Here is a 20634-nt window from a genome sequence, read left to right on the forward strand (position 1 = left end):
GCAGATTTAATGAAAAAGTATTTTTCACATTTCACGAGATCAAATTCTCATTTTTTTAGAGAGTGGCTCACGCATAATTTTTTATCTATATATAAAATTTAACTTTTAATTAACCTTACTTAAGAGAAATTAAATCCCTTCATATGATGCAAAGCTAGTACGAAACAATAGAGCTAGCTAGCGAGGGTGTGCAAGTAAATAATTTCTTTTTAACAAAAAGTAATATTCTAAATAAAATATAATTATTCAGTTAATCTCGATAATTTTTTTATTTTTAATAAAAAATTTGAATCACACCAATTCAAACTTAAAGACAAAAATAGATGGTTTAAACTTTATAGAATAAATGATCATTTTTCCATAAAAAAAGAAATTGTATTCAGTTTCTTACTAATTTGGTGTATCGACATAGAATCAGTCTACAAATATAAAATATCATAAATCTGAGCACAAATAGTGTACATAAATCCAAGCCCCCACCACACCACCCACATGCATGAAGCATCGAATAATGGATTCAAAGAAGTCTAACAAAATCAGAGAAATCGTTAAACTTCAACAAATCCTCAAGAAGTGGAAGAAACTCGCAACTGCTTCTTCTGCCGTGGCTGTCGCCGGAGCCGCCACCAGCGGCAGTAACAAAGGCATGAAGTTCTTCAAAAGAACTCTGTCATTCACCGACGTCGTTTCAGCATGCTCCGACAGCAATAGCGTCGTTGTGCCAAAAGGGTTTCTGGCGATCTGCGTCGGAGAAGAGCTCAAGAGATTCACAATCCCGACGGAGTACTTATCACACCCAGCATTTCAGGTTCTACTGAGAGAAGCTGAAGAGGAATTCGGATTCCATCAAGAGGGAGTACTCAAGATTCCATGCCACGTGTCCTTGTTCGAGAAGGTATTGAAGGTGGTAGAAGATAAGAGACCGATGTTCTTCGGGGAAGATAAGGACGGTTTTAGTTGTTATGGATCAGATTGTGAGGTTACTCCCACTCATCATGCTGCTCAAACTTGTAGATGATGATCTCTTTCTCTCTCTCTTATTTGATCTGTCGTCTTCTTCTTAATCTTCATAATTACGAGACCAGTGATCCTTTTCCTGGTTTTACTTTAAGAGAAACAAGGTGAATTTCAGAGGGAAGCTAAAAGAGCTTGAATAATCCTTTATCTTATGGCATAATATATGATATATTCTCGTTATTGATCAAGTATATATAATATATATAATTTTCAAATTAACTAGCTTGAAATAGGGTCATAGAAAGATTAGTGTTAAGGGAATTTTGAACCATTTACGCCAAACCAACCAGATTGACATAAATTGATTTGATTTTTTTTTTTCTTTTAGCAAAATTAATTGAGTTGGTTCAATTTAGATATTTGTCACTTGGAACTTGAACCGAACTTTGTTATATTTATTTTCAAATTTAGTTATTTGTGAACGATTGGTAAAAGAGTATTTTCAATTAGCAAATATTGTATGTGATTGTTTATGATAATTTTTTAATTTTATAATTAAGTATTTTAAAAATAACATTAATTTTTAAAAGTTAAATAAAGGTGTTAATTAATTGTTAAAAAATATTCGTTTTGTCCTCAAGAGCTATGTTTCATTAAAATAGTAATTAATAGTTAAAAATTATCAATGATCATGAATATTTATTGATTATGAAAAATATATCACAAAAACAATAAACTTGGTCCAAATTCATACAAATCAAACCAACCTGCTCATCATATCAAACCAAATAAGTCACAAACTTCGGTGAATTGATTGATTTACATTCAAACTGTCTTTATGTAGTTCAATTCTTGTTTACAGACTTCACGCTTTAACCAGAAATAATAAGGAAAAAGAACATTAAGGAAATTATATGTCTAAGTGCACAAGTTAATTAGGAAAAATGTACTGCGGAGATACAGATGGGGGAAAAAATTTTCCTATGCCAGAGATAAGAGGGCAAGCTTGATTCAGTGAAACTATTGGATAAGTATAGAATATAATATGTTGCAATTTGCATGCAGCACTTACTTCTAGATTAAGCCTTTGTGTTTTAATAAAATCCAAAAGATAGAAGATGAGAAAACCATACCAGGAAATAGGAGGAAAAATGTAGCTTCTTGTTACCCAATATATATATATATATATATATAATTATTAGCTTGTTTGATTTTCCATTTTCAGAAAAAAATTACTTCAAATTTATTTTTAGTTGTGTTTCTTAAAAAAATAAATTTTTTTTGAAAATCGAGACCACAACTTTTTCTTTTTGATGTTATATTATCTCGTGTTTTACAAAATTCAAGAAGAGTAATCAACATTCAACATTGTATTTTATTAATGAAAATTATGTTAATAAGATGTGGTTTTTAAAATAAAGTGAATAATTTCTGCACCTTTCAATTTAACATTTTAGATATGGTTTTAAAGTAAAGATTCAAACGTATTTTTTTTATAAATAACCTAATTTAAAAATATTTTATGATCTTTTGGCCAACTGAAAAATATTTTATATTAACAAGTACCAATATTTTTATTGGTTTCCTACCTCATATCATCATTCCCAGATTACTCAAGTTAATTTTTTTTAATATATTTTTTCATTTGACCCTATGAACCTTTTTTTTTTCTTATAAACAAAATTTTATGTGAGCTGAATCCAAATAACCCATTAGGGTTAAGGCATGCTTCCAAATTCAAGAAGTGCTTACATGGATACTTGCACATCACTTCCCATCAATTAGGCCCTCACATCAGAAGTAAGATTTGAACTCATAATTTTATTGAATATGGATTAAATCTTGGGTTGACGGTCAATTTTGTCCCTCAAATATACGTGAAAGGTCATTAGAGATCCTAAACTCAACTTAGGGTCAATATTGTCTTTCAACTTTAAAAATTTGATCTTTTATACCCTAACGTTATTCTTCTATTAAGTAAGAGCCATGTGAATTTTTAAAATAATTTTTTAATAATAAAATACAACAGTGGGACCCATTTTATATTTTCTATTATATTTTTTAATCTCATCTCACTTCTCTCTCTCCCCCCTCCACTTTCTCCTCTATCTAGAGCTCATCCCTCGTTTACTTCTTTACAGAGCACTTCATCAATTTGTAGCAAAGCTCCAATCTAAATCCCATTTTTGATGTGCACCAAAGCTTGATGTCTTTAAATTGTTTCAACTTGCCTTGGCATCCAAGTCCATCTTGGAGTTCATGTCTTCTACCATCACCGCCTTTTTCTCCACATTCACCACCATATCTAGCATGCATTGATACGTTTAGCGTCAATTCCCCTAATGCCATTCCTATTCACCTTCCCTTTCAGCTTTGGTAACATCAATGATGCTGCCTTCATTGCTTTAGTGCTTATTGACCTTATGTTGTCGCCGACCTCACTCTTCTCAACTCCTTATGCAATGCATCTACTAACCCAAATTTTGTCGAGAAGCTCAAAAATGTAGGGGTTGAAGTGATGAGGTAAAGTTTTGGATGGATGAAGTGGCGGTCTTGAGCCAGTAGTGATAAGTTCACTAAAGACTTGTGAGCTATTGGCCAAACCATTGTCATTGAGCTTTGCTTTCTCTTTCCCTCCCTCCTTTCCCTCTCTCTCTCTCTCTCTAGTCCTCATCTTGAACCATGAACAACCCAAACATTGGTAAATTTGACAAAAAAAGGTCATGACGCCATTGGAGACAACATAGGTGACTGGAAGGACATGGCTAGCCTAGGCTATCGAGGATGGCCTTGTAGCTGAAGTATGCGAGGCCATCAACATTGCATTGGTTTAAGATGCATTTGAGGAGGTTGGCAAGGGAGGGGTTGTGGGAGATGAGGTCAACTATCATGATGCCATGCATGCATGGAAATAAAGAATGTAGAGAAGGAATGGAGAAAAAAGTGAAAAATGTAGAGAGGATGCCGGACTTGTGGCAAAGATGGAAGAGAGAGAGACTATAAAGAGGAAAGGGAGAGAGAGAGAGAGAGAGAGGAAGGGGGAGAGATGGGAGAGAGGGAAAGAAATTTTTTAAATTATTAAAAAATATAAAAAAATTGGTGGGCCCCATCATGCAATATTTGATAATAAATAAATATTAAAAAATTTAATGTGAGCCTAGCTAATGGAGGAATTGATTGTAAAAAGCGCAGGATGAAAATTTTGAAAATCTTAAAGGTTAAGGAACATAGATCATTTATGACTCTTTATGTGCACTTCAAGGATATTTTGAACTCTTAATCCTTAAATCTTTACCAACAATTTTTGTTTGTGACTCTATGAACCTTTTGTTTAATTTAGGTAGCTTTGTTTCTTCTTTTGGGTTTGATTTGTCTGCTGTTGGGCTTATAGCCTCATCCATATGCCCCCAAAAACGCAGTGAACAATTCGTCATCTTCGATTGTTAACGTCACGGCCACGACGACGTCGTTACACCCTTTTTTAGATTGGATCAAATGCACACCTAAAGGCCATGAGGCCCATTATAATTAAACAAATAAAGTAACGATGGGCTTGATATGAGGACCCATAACAAGAAGATCATAATGTTGTTATTGTTATTTACAAAAAGGATCGAATTATTGTGATTCAGGTCCAGCAATAGGAGTAAATTCTCTTGTATTCTAAATGAAAATATTGAAATTTAGCATAATTTAATTGAAAAAAAAGTGTAACTGCGAAGATTTTTCAATCTTTGTTAAAAATCTAATAATTGTTATTAGAAGGAACAAAAAAGGTCTCTTTAAAATGATAATTTTATGCAATATTTTTTAGGTAGAAACGTATATGTTTTCTATAAAGGAAATGAAAAATATACAATTGAAAAATGTTGTGGAAAATTTCTATTAAACTTAATCAATTCAAAAAATTCAAAATTTATTAACCAAGTCAAATAATTAGATGGTTTTCTTTATCTTTTTTTGGATCAAAGGATCAAACTACATTGCACACGATACTATAGATACATGAAAACGAAAAAAAAAAAAAAAAAAAAAATTAAAAAAGGAATTATCCAATCCGGAAAAGCTTCTAAGTTGGCCTAGGAGAAGTTATCTAACTAATAGTAAAGATCTACATTGATGATAGAGTGACTTGATAGTTGTCTTGTAAATGGAAGAACATTAATTTAAAGCAAGCAATGAAAATGGAACGAAGCATGATCCTCTTGCTTGATATGAAGCTACAAATTGAATGGAGAATAGAGCGAAGACATTCATTTGCAAAGAAGGGATGGCCCTGTGATTATTATCCTAACAGGTTCGACTTTGCAACTCTTCTCCATTTAAATAAATTACTAAGCTAATCTTATAAAAATATGATCTTTATTTTTCCCGCATGCAAGAAACCATCAAAGGAGGTGAAGAATCTATTCATGAAATTTGGAAATTTGAGATGATCGTAAGACTTCACCAGGTAAGTTGGTATCTTCACATTTCTTATGACAAATACGCGTTAGATGGAAGTGAAGCTGATTTTCATCGGGCAAATCATTGTGCTATTTTGTGAATTGTGAAATTCCTTTTTTTGCCATACAACAATGTTTTTGAAACTGGATTGGATATTGAAACGAAAAAGTCAGCGATTCACAGTTCGCATGGTTCAACCGGATTGGACTAGTGGTCAAACCGATGACATAATAATTAAATTAAAAAAATTATATATGTATATAATAATCTAAATATAAGAAATACATATGAAATTTCTATTTAACTTAAAAAAATTAAATATTTTAAGTTTATCATAACTTAATAAGCCACATGATACAACATAATTTGATATGATTAAAAAAATTAGTCATTTTTTAAAAAATAAAAAAAGTTTTTTTTGAACAGTCAAGTTTTTGAAAATTGGATTCGATTCCCAGCTTGATTTCGATTCTTGATTCGACTGCTGGTTCGAAACGGCTCAACTCGACTTAAACTCTAAAACCATTTCTCATATGAACCAGATTGAAAATCAAACCGATCGACCGGTTTGATTTTTAAAACCATTGCCATATAGTATGCAGGATTAGAATGTATTGAATATGTTCATCCTCTAGGATTGTTTCTACAAGATGTTGTGAGAAAAGGAAAAAAATAAATTTGATTCGAGAGACAATCATTTCATACTACTCTTAAGAATAGACAAGTGGCAAAGAGATGTTGTGTTTATATTTCTTTATAATAATAAAAATTTTAGTCTTTTTAAATTTGTTTTAGTTATCAATTTAATTTCTTAAATTTTATTTTTGTTAATTTGGTTTCTAAAATTTGCATCAATTATTGACTCAATAAAACTATAGCTTGCAATGCACCGGATCATGCTATTTTAAAGAGGAGGTAACATTATTAAAATTTATTAACATGAATAAAGAAACATTAATGACATGCAGCTATGCATACTAATAAAAAAAGTGTAATTATTTAGTTAAGAAAATAAATAGACTCATAAATTTTAACAAATATACTATTCATATTAAATTAAGGAAAAGCATAATCATTAGTCCTTTTAGTATTTTTAGTGTTTTTAATTCTTATAATTTTAATAAGATTGGATGATGTTTATTGCTAAAATCTCTATAATTTCAATAGTTTCAATTCTTATAAGGATTAAAAATATTAAAAAAATTATAATAACTAAAAGCAAAATATAATAAAACTATAGAGATTAATGACTGTGTTTTTCCTTAAATTAACTTGAGAGTTAGTTTGTGTTTAAAGATTTAAAGAACTAGCTCTTGCCTTTTCACAAATAAATAAAAAAAAAAACTAACACAATAATCTAAGAAACTGTAAGGACTAATCAGTATAAAAATTAAACATTAAACTTAGAGACAATCTTAAGAAATTGAAAGCTCTATTATCCCTATTTCTCTTTTTCCTAATAACATTATATTTCACTGAAAGAAATTAAATCATTCGTTTTTGTCATCAATTTTAAATTTAATCATATATCATCATAAACTATCTTTATGTTTTTTTTTAGTCATGATCTATAAAGACCGAGGCTATTGTAAGTTTTAAAATAAAAGGAAAACCATAACTATGGATACTTATAATTATCCTATTTTATATTTAGCCTATGTAATTTTTTTTAATGTTCTATGTCCTTATAATTTTTTCTATCTACTACAATAATCTCTTTATTTTTAAATATATCTAGAGGGGCAATAATGTGATATTACTGATGTTAAATTATGGCATTTGATATATGAAATAAAATGAGTAACCATAATGACTAGAAATCACTTTTTGCAATTATCATTTTTTTTTCTTCTCCTAATTTAAGTTGTCAACTAATTGTATTTTAAATATGTTAGCGTCCTCATTAACATTGTTAGTTAAATTTCACATAGTTTAATATTGTTATTAGTACTATATATAACAGCCCTCCTGGGTCACCACTGCCTCTCCAGGGTCTTTTCCCAGGCGCTGGACAACACACATGTCACCACATGATTGTCGGCTTTCCCACGGGTGGTACAGTGGTTATTCCTCACCCCACCCTCACGGGGGTCTTTTGGAACCTCCCCAGACTCGAACCTCCAACCTCTACCACCTTAACGAAGTTGAGGCGAAGTCTGGTACCACTGAGTCAAGATACCAAAATTTGTAACACACCAATTTTTTTTTTAAATAATTTAACTCAACCATAGTTGGCTTACAGACACCCAACACATTTTTATATCAATAATTTCGATATAAAATATTTTATAATTGGCTTCAACTCACACACTATAACATTTCAGATAAATTTTTACCTCCCACATGCCATTAGGCTAAATCACATTTGTCCATCCTTATACTCCCAACAAGTAAACTAAATCACATTTGTCCATCCTTATACTCCCAACAAGTAAAATAAGCAATTTAGTCAATTTTCAACACAAGCCAGTTATTTGGCCTTATAATCATGCCATTTTAACCAATCCAAAGTAAACCAAATATTAAAATTACAGTCATCCAAATTGTACTAAAAATAGAAATAGTTTGAAAGGCATGATTACATTTATATATTCATATAATTGACAATAAACAAAAAGCCCTAATATTGGCAATATAACACATTATAAATCATAAATTAAATACCCAAAAGAGACAGTGGATCTATACCACTAAGCCTCTGGGACTCCTCCACGTGTCACTCGTGGCTCTTCTCCTGAAAATTGTTAACCACATAATGAGACTCAAAAGTCCCAGTAACCAAAGCCAATTTATGATAGTGTATACAAACAGTTAAGTGTGTACTTATTAAGTGAAAATTAAAAATAATATAATTTCAACAAATATAAGAAATATTACAATACACACAAACAACCATCCTTATATCCCTCCATTGACTTCAAGCCGTAGCCCTCACTCGGTGCTAAATTACCCGGCCAAAGGTAGATTAGCTCGAGCCCTTACAAACCACCTATTGAGCTCCAATAGGGGCATACCACGTGGCACATAAATACAACAATAATAGCAAGTCTCCCAACACCTCCCACAAATAATTAAACAAATTCATAATAATATTGCACAATTATACAATATTACAAAAATTCATAATTTTCTCAATAATCACCTAATTAACATGAAGTAACACTAATCACAAATTAAAAGCATGGTTACCTTGTGGCTTTTTCAATAAATTATTCCTTAAAATTTCTCTCTCACCACAATCTTCACCAGTAATACAATCTACAAAATAACATATTATTTATAAATATTAGTTTCAATTTTTGAAACTAATAAAATAATTCTAATAATAGAATTAAAAATATAACATAATTCCTAATTTCAATCTTAATACAAATCTATAGTTAATACTATTAAGTAAAATTTTTAACTCCTCTTTTAATTATCAATAAACATTAATAATCTAAAAATCAACTTCTAAACTAATTTCTATTATCAAAATTTTCTTTTTATTTCATAAATTCGTACCTAAAATACTCAAAAATTAAAAATTGAGTCTCTAGTTTAGAATCATAATCCTATAACCATAATAATTCATTTCTCATCCCAAATAATCATCTAAACCTCAATAAATCAACATATATTTTCAGATCTAGTCTAGAATTTGATCCATAAGCCACAAATTCAAAGATCACCAATAAATTTATACTTTAGAATATTTATTATACTACTAACAACCTCAAAAACCATATTTATTCAACATAAATTCATCCCTCTTCCAGATCTTAAATTTTCTACCACTACAAAATCAGAAACCAAAGAAAAAGGATGACTAAGAAAAAATTTTAGAACACTTACTTAGTCTTAAAAAGCTTAAAATCACACCCTAAATATCCTATTAAAAACTCTTACCTTAAAACCCAACACCGGTGAATTTGGCTCACAGATGCTCTCTCTCTGCCTCAGCTCACGCACGAAAGAAGGAATGAAGAAACGAAGGAACAGGTGAGTTTTTATAAAAATTCAGTGAGTCCCACATTTTTTTTAATTATTTCCTCTCTCTTCTTCTTCTTCTTTTTTATTATTATTATTTTATTTTACTTTTGAGGCGGCCGACAGCATTCATGTTTTCTTCCTTCTTCTTCTCTTTTTTTTTTTGCATACCTTTTCCATTTTTTATTATAATAATAATTTAATAATATTTTTTTATTATTTTTTTAATAATTTTTTTTTAAATTTTTTTTAATTTAGAATTATATCTTAAATTAGATTTAATAATCATTTTCTACTAATTTTCTTACCTCTAAATATTATTATTTATTTTTTTTAAATTTCTATTAACCCAAATTAACTATTAAAATTTAAATTGGGATGTTACACTATACCATTGTCTTTCTGTACATATTTAAAAATAGATAGATTAATGTTGTAGACTAAAAAAACTAAGACTTAAAATATAAAAAAAAGTACAAAAATTAATAATAAAACACAATAAAATTATAGGGATAAATATTTATATTTTCCCAAATAATGATCATATAATTAAAATTACGTTTAGGCCCAATACAAAAATAGTTTCATTTTATTATGCTTCGTTATAAATATAATTTGTGATATTTGTTTACATTGAGGGGAATTTGAATTATTCCTGTGATTATTCTGCTAATTCATGTGTCGAGGTACAAATATCATCACTGCCTTGTCACCACCAAATTCGAAGATATTTAATTTAATTTTATTGGATTTAAATTTCCAACCTGAAAAATAGAGACATAAGAGCGCAAGCAACGAATGTGATAGCGGTTCTCAGTTCAACAGTTCCCACTCCGACAAGGGTTTAGCGAATCGAAAATGGAGGAGCCGCAGAGAATAAAAAATGTCGCCTCATCGAAACCTAAAACCCCTTCGAAGAGGAAGCCGCCGACGCCGCAAGAGCTGATATCTCACTACGAATCGCAAGGCCTCGACTCTAACGCCGCCGCCGTGAAGGTCATCGACGATTTACAGAAGGCGTTGTTCGGAGTCATATCCTCCGGCCGCGGCAAGAAGGACAGACTCTTGGCGGATTCTTCTAGAAAGATCGATTCCCTCAACAGCCGCATCACTATTCTCGACCTGAAGCTCGATTCCAAGCCTGGCTATCCCGAGACCTTCGCTATCGGAATCGCTTCCGGCGCCGCCCTTAAAGGAATCGGAGCTGTAATGCCTCAAATTCTTGGAGGTCTTGCTCAAATCTGGAACTCTGTTACCTCTGCCACTAGATCTTCTTCTTGATTCTCCATCCTGCCGGACATGTTTACTCTATTCATCAATAATGCACTAAGGTAGCTCTCTCTCTCTCTCTCTCTCTCTCTCTCTCTCTCTCTCTCTCTCTCCCGTGTGCCTGTGTATTTGGCATCTCATTTCAGATTCCATTCACAGTTAATTCTTAAGTGGAAACTAATATGAAAATTGTATTTCATCTAGAATTCAGATATTAAAATATCGAGTTTATGGATTAATCTAGTATAATAAAATTATGATAAGGATATATTTTTTCCAATAGAAAAAAAATTTATTTTTTCTGGCTGAGAGAGCATCCAGATTCAGAGTTTTGAATTTGAACCGAGTTGGATAAGTTCTGATTTCACCTAGCATGACCCAAACACAAATACGGTAGAGAATCAGTTGAAAAAAAAAGTTGGACCTGTATTTCAAAATTTAATAACACGTGGTGCCAGGAATGCATATTCGCCTTTTTTTTTTCTTTGGCCCCTAGTTAATCTTCCTCTAGTCTGGCCACCAAAAAAAAAACAGGGAAATCTTCCGCTAGTTTTTTCCCCCCAGAAAATTACTTTTTATCCCACACAATACAATGAAATGTTGTAATTTGTCAATATATTTTGCAGTATTTACTTGTGTTGTCCATGATTTGAGTGCAATTCAACCTTTTTTTTATTTTGGGAAAATAATAGTTAAGACCTGGTCAAAATTTTCTGAAAAAATAATATTTCAGTTTCATATATAACTATTAGATTGTAATTGGGATACATGTGTCTGAATTAAATTTTAGAATTCATTTTTAAAAATTCTTTTTGTCAAGAATCTAACTGTCATTGATTTGATTTTTTAGAATCTAATTTTTTATTTTCAATTGCATTCTATAAAATTGGGCTAAAGTATAAATTTACCCCAAATGTTTACACAGAGGCACAATTGGTATTCTAACATTTTTAAAGGCGAAAATCAAACAATTTCACCCCACCGTTACCTTAGCAGCAAATGGAGTCATGCATGGGAGCATTGTGAACATGCAGGTGCTAGGTTGGTAGGATGAAATTTTGACCATATACACGTTGGAGGGATGTAGCCGAGGTCATTAAATGCAATTTAATGTACATCGCCATGGAGCTCGTTCGAGGCGGCGAGCTCTTCAATAAAATCGCTTGAGGTCAGTTGAAAGAAGACATGCCCAGAGTCTATTTCCAGCAATTGATCTCCGTCGTTGATTTCTGCCACAGCCGTTGCATTTAACACCGTGATCTCAAGCTGGAGAATTTGCTCCTGGACGAGCATGGAAACCTGAAAGTCATAGATTTTGGTCTTAGCACTTTCTCCGAGCACTTATGGCAAGATGGTTTGTTTCACACTACCTGTGGTACTCTAGTGTGTGTCTCTCCGAAGACAATTAGTGAAAAAGGCTATGATGGTGCAAAAGCGGATATCTGGTCTTGTGGTGTCATCTTATGCGTTCTTACCCTTTCAGGACGACAATTTGGTTTCAATGTATCAGAAAATTTATAGAGGAGACTTTAAATGCCCACCGTGGTTTTCATCCGAAGCTCGAAGACTCATCACGAAGCTCCTTGACTCGAACCCCAATACTTCAATCACAATTTAAAAAATCATGGACTCGTCGTTCTTCAAGAAATCAATCCCAAAGAGCATGAGGATGAAAACCGAGGAGTCTGATTCGGAGTGCGATGATAATTTTGAGAAATCAAAGTAGAATGAGCCAGCAACAATGTACGGTTTCCATTTGATATCCCTACCAGAGGCATTCAACTTGTCGTCACTTATCTCGGAGAAGAGGGAAGAAAAGGAGGAGATGAGGTTCGTGACGGCAACTACATCCCTCTAGCATGTACATGGTCAAAATTTCGTCCTCCCAACTTGGCACTCATGTGTTTGTAATGCTCACATGTATGACTCCATTTGCTGCTAAAGTAATTGTGGGGTGACATTGATTTTAAAAAATGTGGAGGTGACGTTGTGCCTTTAAAAATGTTAGGATACCAATTGTACCTGTGTGTAAACATCCGGGGCAGATTTGTACCTTAACCCTGTAAAATTTATTAATTAATTTGGGGGACATACTAGGACTCTCATGGTTAGTTCAAAATAATTGCTGATATTGATAATGTATTGTTTGGGAGTATTGAACAGATCAATGGGGGGAGGAGTAAAAGCAACGGCGTGGAATGAAACTAACCTTTCATTTGAACAAGGAAAAAAGAAGATTAAGAAAAAAAATCTTAAAAATTGTAAAAAACAATTATTATTTTTGAAATTTTTTAGTTTTTTAGTTTTTATAATTTTTCTGGCCTTTTTTTTTACATCCAAACCAAACCTTAAATGTTACCATGCCTATGAGTTTTTGAGTGAATAGAAATGGTTTGGATCGTCTAATATTATCATGACGAGCTGATTTGGATAGCTGAGCGCGAATACTTTTTATTTGACATTATAAATTAGTAAGAGGATCTTTCAAAAAACAAGAAGCTATACGTTTTAACCCCTATGATTAGCTTATGTTAGTTTTTTAAACGATGTGAAAACCAACTGGAGCGTTATAAAGTTGTTTGTCAGATTTTAATGTTCTCATGTTCTTTTCTTCTATGACCTTTCAACGAATCGAGAAGACCAAATCTGATTCAATGCCCTGCCAAATGGAGAATAACATGAGAACCTCAACGAGATAAGAATATGACTCCCCTGTTCTAGAATGCTGTGCCAAATCTGATTCACAAGTTGAGGACCTCAACGACTAATTATCTTACAAATGTAATCTTAATTGAATGATTGCCTTTTCATCAATAGATACAAAAACTCTGAAATCTGTGATGACTCAAAGGATGGGATATCAACAAGGAAAAAAAAAAAGTATTATGCACCAATGATGATTCTTTGTAAGCGAGATAGATGGGTTGAACTTAGAGCTGTGAATTTGGACTGAGTCATTTTCCCCATATTTTGTATAGGTGAGTTTGCGAAGTTGTTAGAAAAATGAGTGACAAGATTTTCAAGCTTGAGTTTTAAAAAACCCTTCAAAAAAGAAAAGCCGGGCTTAGGACTAGGGCTGAGCAACGCCCAATGGGCAGGATGTAACCGTACGTGGCCCGTTTCAGCTCGTCTGAAAGTCAAGGGTCTGGGCGGTCTTGTGCAAACAATCCATATTAAAAAAAAAAATAAATCAGTATTTTCAAGGGAACCACAGACGCAGGCAGCAGGAGCATTCAACCAATGAGATGAGTTTGAATTACAATCTTTTTCATGTTCATCTCTTTGAATTGCTGAAAACCAGCACATGTATATATTGTTAATATTCATTTAGGCTTTGACCCAGGGTTCATTTAATGATTCAAATTTTACAACAGGTGAGAATACATCATAGAAGTACAAACACCCAACATTGAGAAACAACATAGGGGAAAAAACTTTCAGCCATTCAGCTTAGATTGCCACCACAAAAATTAAGTTTATAGCAGGGTTTATTAGTCTCATAACTCTGCACTCGCTTAGTTTTGAAACAGATCATTTATAAATATAAACGAAGGAGCAAAAATTCAGCTTACTTTTTTTTTTTTTTGAAAAAGGAAATAAAAAGTAAAAATAGATTAAAGATTAAAGTCAAGACTCAAGAATGGAATCACATCTTGGATACAGCACGGATGACTAGCGAGTGGAAGAAGAGACTAAGAGAGCATGGACGGTGCGAGTGGCTGAAAGTTTTAGAGAACTATTATAATAGTTTCAACAAAGAAGGTGAGCTTAACGACGAGGGAGCCCGTGTTTGCGGTTCAGTCTTCCAGTCCCACATCCGGCGGCGACGAGTAACGATGCGAGGAGAGATGAGCAGATGAGACTTGAGAGTTGAGAGATTTGAGAGAATGAGAGATCGAGGGCGGCTGAGAACACTAACAGCCACGAGTGTGTGAATTGGAGATGAGCATGAGAAAGGGTTTTTCTTTTCCACGGGAAGCAACCATACGTGTTACTCGTGTGGTTAATTATTAAATTTTTTATTTTTTTTTATAAAGAAACCTCTAATTGGGTTGGGACAGGTAGCTCGAGAGGTAACTCATAACCTACCTACCTGCCCGTTTAATTCAAACGCTGGCTAGCCCATTATTTTGACCTGCCTGTTTAGATTGCATATGGGCGGGCTTTACAGGTCGTGAGTTGTTTGCTCATCTTTACTTAGGACTAAAGCCGTCAATTAGAGGTAAGTTTGAAAAAATTGAGAGCTGAACTATTAATTTGATTTTTTAAAAAATAAATCAGGCTTACCTTTTTAAGTCCGACAATAAAAAGGTTGGCCCTTTAGGGTCAGGGTCGGCTCTTTTAAGCCTTAATACATTTTTTAAAAAAATAATATAAAAATATATATAAAAAAAGAAGACATCACATCACTCAAGTTTAGCACTCACTCTCTAATCCAGATAGTAGATATGCACATTATTATTTGCTTATTTTGAATATTTTTGCATTCTTTAAATAGCTTGAAATTATGATTTTGGTTTATTATTTATTGCAAATAATAAGGATGAAAAAGGAAGATATGAAAAGTTTAACATATTTGCCATTAATAAAGATCCACAAGAATATTGATCAAATCATATTGATGTTGATGATAATAAAAAATATCAAGAGTTAGCTAATGATGCTACCAACATGTAATTGATGTTGGAGTTGATTTTATAATGTTATTTTTTTTTATCAAACTTATAATTTTTGTTGTGTGAATTGATCTTATTTTATTTTTTTAAACTTAATGTGATATGTAATAACTTTGTTAGGGCCGGGTTACTAAAAATAGAGTCCTAAAATGTAATCAAGCTTAAAAGGACCAGCCCATTTAGGTTTTAACCCTTGAAGGGCCGACCCTAATTGACACCTCTACTTAGGACTAGTCCAATAGTCATTTTTTATTTAAAAATATCTTACTCTTTTTTTTTTTTCGGCCATCTAAGAACTCTCCTATTCAGTCTTAATTACAAATAGCCAAACCATAATCATTAAAGTGTTGAATCATTGAAAAACTAATCAAACACTTCAATATTTTATTTGTAAATAGTGATGATAATTAGACATTTATTAGACTTCTAGATCATATCATAGAACATTTGTATGATTTTTTAATTTTTATTTGTACTTATGAAATTTTTATTTTGATTTGTCTTGAATATTAAATATTTAAACTGCATTTTTCCTCCAAAAAAAAAAAAGACGCACAAACACACACACAGAGACAAGTAGGGCCTTGAGCCTTGATGATTCACCTTAGATTTAAGGATAGCAAAGCTTTCAGGTTCAAGTTCTAATGGGCTTAGCCCACAACCTGTTTGCTGTTATTCTTGGCAGCTCGACTGTCTTCACCGGTGGCCCCGGTGAGGTGGTGGACAGTGGCCATTGAATACTCGGTTTTTATTTACTACGGAGATCATGGATCTCCTGGTATTGTAGGTACGTAATCAGTTTCTTGCAGATGATGATTAGTTCATTTTTCCTTTGGGCAAAGAGGGGGGGGGGGGGGGGAAGTTCACTTTCCAATTTTTTCCACAGAAACAAATAAATGAGACCCCTTTTGGTTAGATCTATGTAAAAAAATCTTTCCTACACCCAAATTAAGATATGTAACAGGTTATTAAATTATAATTTTTCAGAACATAAAAGACATTTTGCATTCAAAAGAAATCATTTTCATTTCATTTCATTTTCATATTAAATATGGACGAAGTTGAGAAATGGATTGGATATACGCATGAAGGGTTTAGTCTAGTTTTATTTTGTCGCGATTGAATAATTATATAATAAATTATACAAAATCTAAAATGAAATTAAATTTTCTTACTACCACCATTTTAAAAAAATAAAATGAATTTATTAATTGTTTAAAAATCAAATGTTAATAACTTTAAATGTAATATCAAAATATAATTTGAACAATTCATATATATCTCATTACGATACCAAGTATCAGTGTTCATTTCTGTGATCAGCACCAAAATCATAGAGTTTGCTGGAGCTGTGATTTTTTTTTTTCACAGTTGAATTTTGGGGACCATGCATATATGCCACTAATAAGGGAGATCAATAATATCCATGTAATTTTAATTATTAATTAATTAAAATTAATTTATATATGGATAATATAATCAGGCGTGCCGAATGAGGGGGATGAAATACATGCAGACGAGTTAATGGGTGTGTTGAAAAAGAAGCATGAAAGCAAAGGGTAGAAGGAGATGGTGATATATATACAAGGAGGCATGTGAATCAGGAAGCATGTTTCAAAGCCTTCAATGTTTTTGCCATTTCTGCTTCCAATATGCTTCTGAGGATATTTTTGCTGTTTACTGCCCTCTTCTCAGCCTTCTGCTGCAACCCAATAAGCCACTTGTTTGGGAGACCTCTTCAGTGTTTCTTGGATGGAAGATTATATTGGTTTGTATACTTATATATTTATCTCTTAATTTTATGATTCTATCTAAATGTTGATTCCTTACATACCAAATATGATCGATACCAGATTGTACATGTAAATAGGAACAACATAGACATCTTAAGGCAGCATTTGGTATGCAAAAAAGTATTTTTCAAAAAGGAAATGATAAATAAACCTAAAAAAAAGAGATAACTGCATTTTATATTTTGCATAAACCCTTTTTTTTGCATACTAAACAATGCCTACATATGGGAATGTTTGAATGCTAAGGTACTAGGAGGTGTGAGGTTGAGAGTTTTAGCTTAATTAAGGGACAATTGAAGGTAATAATATTTAACATGATAATAATGAATGACATGGTAGTGAGGTGGTGATGGGTGATGTGGCACGCGGTGAGGTGGTAGTTAGGTGGCACTAGTCCATTAGACCAAAGTGATGTGGCAATGATATTTTGATGAGCCTAAACATTTGCAATACTACTCCATCGCTAATTTTGTTATTAATTAGATAAATTAGTGATAGTGTTTAGCGATGAAATTTTAGTTGTACTTTTGCAATTGTAAGTGAATTTTACAATTTTAATTTAAAAACCACTTTTTTGTACATATACTAAACATTACCTTTTGGTAAGTGAAAAAGTGTTTTTCGAAAAAGAAATGTGAAATGACCTATTTCATTTTCTTCATTTCACATTTGTTTTCTCATGAAAAAAACTTTTCACTGTACCATACCTTGTATAAGGCAACATTTGGTATATGCAAAAGTATTTTCTAGTAAAAAAAAAAAAAACGAGATATAAGTCTGGAAAGAAAATGAGATGGGAGTATTTCATATTCCTTTGTTTTCTTTTGGTCCACTAGCATTTCATATTTCTTTCTTAGAAAAACACTTTTTTGCATACCAAATATTTGATGAAGGTTCACACATTGAAAGCAAAAATAGACATAAATAGTAGATCCCACTTTTGATACACATGTTGGTTCTACATCATAGTTTGAAAATTGGAGTTAACCTACTTGATTAAACCGATAAACCACTAAATTGGTATCTTAACTCGTTTAATCAAAATATTTTATTTATAATTAATTTAATTATGTTTCAACTATAATTTTGACTATCAATCCTTTAATTAGTACCTTGATTGGTTTAATGACTAGTTTGATTTTTAATAGCTTTTGCCATCACCAAGTGTCTATCTCCTTCTTTATTTTAGGTAAAATCACCGTAAAAATCCAACAAATTAGTGTATATTAGTTGTTTGAATCCCTTTTAACTGAACTTTATGTAAAGTATGGGGGGGGGGGGGATAAAGAGGTTGATCCTACTTCTTTGAGAAGTTAAGTGATCGAGACCTCTATTTCTCTCTCTCCATGGTGAGTTATATATATATATATATATATATATTTATATTATATATAGTTTGGTGGAACCAAATTAGACATATGTGGGGCAGCTTTGTCTATTTTGTCCCCCTAATAACTCAACAAACTCACAAGCAAGAAGAATTACAAAGGATGGAAACTAAACAAAACTTCTCATTACTTCTCTTACATTTATTTCATTCCATATATATGCAGTGATAAACATGATTAGACCAAGGAGTCTCTGGAATGACAACATCAGATTGTAAACCATGTCACATATATGTGAGTGTGTATATATACACTCATATTTTTCAACCTTTTCTTTTTCCCTTTTATATTAACATGCACAAAACTCTGATATATGTGTGCTTCTCTTAATTATGCATATAAATTTTCATATAGATTCATCGGAGAACCTTATTTGGTTACGATGAACAAAGTGTATCTCACGTCATGCAATTCGGGAACAAATATCTGAGCAATCATTCCGTAGCCACTTTCTTCTGATCCACAAAACAATAACCGTACCATAATCAACAACATTAATATTGGTGATGCTTTTGATTCGTCTTCATCATTCTCACTTGTTAGCCAACGATATGTCAAATTACTCTATCTGAGGAACAAGGTTTCTGAATCATTATTATATATATATATATATATATATATTGGTGGAATTTGATCATCACACGGTTGGATTTAGTTGTAATATTACGTTGTTGATCATCACACGGTCATATATTTATTGTCTTTAATTTATAAAATGTCTCAAAATAATGTTCAAAATTTATTTTAATTTTGATTTTTACTACCGTTATTTTTATTTATAAGTCACTCCTAACGTGTTTTACCATAATTAAAGAAAACCTTAAATTAAATTTCATTAATTCTATCTTAAAATTTACAAAGGTTCCACTTCTACCCTCTGACAAGGACAATAATAACTCTTTTTAATAATTTTTTTTAGTATTTAATAAGGGCATAAAGTTAAAGATGTATAAAAAAATAGTTAAGAGTCCTATAAACCCGGCCAAACTTAATATTCTCTAGCATATAAATAGAACTCGAGGAGTAAACTTTAAGACCTGCAATTTTTTTTTTAAAATGAGTGTTGTGCATTTTTTAGCTATCCTCAAAAGTATATATATTTTATGTTTTTTGATAAAATAAAATAATTAATTTTAAAGTAAAATTTATTCTTTTAAAAAATTTGACAATTCAAGTATTTGGGCTAGTCCAAAACTAGAAGTGATTAGGGCCGAACTTGGATATTTTGGTTTTTTTTAAAATAAGTTTGAGCTTATTTAGGTTAGATTGAATAAGTCTAGCCTTAAGCTTGATTCAAATAAGTTCAACCCACCCGATTTGCTAGCTCTTATTGTTGTCATACGTAGTTGTTGAAGGTGGAAAAGGAAAGGAAGATGATGCAATGAAGAAATAGGAAGCTAAGAGAGAGTTAGATGAAGAGCTTTATGAGGGGAAGTGTATTGTAGACAAGAACATGGGACTCGTAGGGAGATCTTTCATTTGGATTCAACGAAAGCTCCGGGGTGTTGAACTATGTCCGTCTACACCACCAGCCTCTTGTTGATGATTAGGATCGTTTGAGATCACTCATAAGTACACACAGACTTTATATAGGAAGTTTTTTTGGTACAAGCTAGCGGGATTGAACTCATAAACTACACATGCAAGAGTGATCAACCTAATGCCACTAAGTCACAAAGTCATTGACTTTACTTTAAGAAACTTTAGGAATATCCCACACTTGATCTCATCATTTGAGTCACACACACACAAATTGGAATTGAATTAATGAAGAAGCTAATCGCTAGTACAAATTAAGGTTTTTATATGGGACTTTTTACATCAATTGAAAGGCAAACAATATAGAAAGTCCAGGCAGTAACTTTTGTAATATTTACACTTGACTGTTCGACTTTCTACATCAAATCTCTTCACAAACGATGCAGAAAGTACTTTATCTTACATAGGGTGCTTCACACCCAATGTAGAAAGAGCTTTCAATTTTTTAAAAAAATGGAAAAATGATCACTTTCTGCATACATTGGGTGGCAAAGGGATCTGATGTAAAAAGTGATTTAAAATTCTGACAACGTTTCATCGAACCACCTTCCTCCTCACAAACGATCGTCAAAAATCAAAATGTCTCTTCCCTTCTTG

The 20634-nt window shown here is 32.1% G+C and overlaps 2 protein-coding genes, 1 long non-coding RNA gene and 1 pseudogene across 8 annotated transcripts; 3 read left to right on the forward strand and 1 right to left on the reverse strand.

Moving 5' to 3' along the window:
• The first annotated feature begins 511 nt into the window (after positions 1–511).
• Positions 512–1164, forward strand: LOC129296917 (auxin-responsive protein SAUR15-like). Its single transcript, XM_054935311.1, has one exon. It carries the CDS (start codon positions 512–514, stop codon positions 1016–1018), a length of 507 nt encoding a protein of 168 aa, XP_054791286.1. The 3' UTR covers positions 1019–1164.
• A 6683-nt stretch (positions 1165–7847) lies between these two features.
• On the reverse strand, positions 7848–8666 carry LOC129296918 (uncharacterized). Its single transcript, XR_008590056.1, has 2 exons — positions 8593–8666; positions 7848–8137 (listed from the first exon to the last, which is right to left on the reverse strand). It is a non-coding gene; the product is annotated as an uncharacterized LOC129296918 (long non-coding RNA).
• Positions 8667–10146: 1480 nt separating this feature from the next.
• On the forward strand, positions 10147–17213 carry LOC129296921 (uncharacterized). 6 transcript variants are annotated; one of them, XM_054935317.1, is made up of 2 exons: positions 10147–10703; positions 13620–13639. In XM_054935317.1, the coding sequence occupies exon 1, from the start codon at positions 10231–10233 to the stop codon at positions 10651–10653; it is 423 nt and encodes a 140-aa protein (XP_054791292.1). In that variant the 5' UTR covers positions 10147–10230; the 3' UTR covers positions 10654–10703; positions 13620–13639. The 6 variants fall into 6 exon arrangements, with proteins under 6 accessions (XP_054791292.1, XP_054791291.1, XP_054791290.1 ...); XM_054935316.1 differs by lacking the exon at positions 13620–13639 and adding an exon at positions 12805–13274; XM_054935315.1 differs by lacking the exon at positions 13620–13639 and adding an exon at positions 11567–12741.
• LOC129296920 (CBL-interacting serine/threonine-protein kinase 6-like) lies at positions 11752–12741 on the forward strand (annotated as a pseudogene).
• Positions 17214–20634: the final 3421 nt, after the last annotated feature.

Source organism: Prosopis cineraria, unplaced genomic scaffold, assembly GCF_029017545.1.
Source record: "Prosopis cineraria cultivar Desert tree isolate PC_DT_omini unplaced genomic scaffold, ASM2901754v1 PC399, whole genome shotgun sequence".
NCBI lineage: Eukaryota > Viridiplantae > Streptophyta > Magnoliopsida > Fabales > Fabaceae > Prosopis > Prosopis cineraria.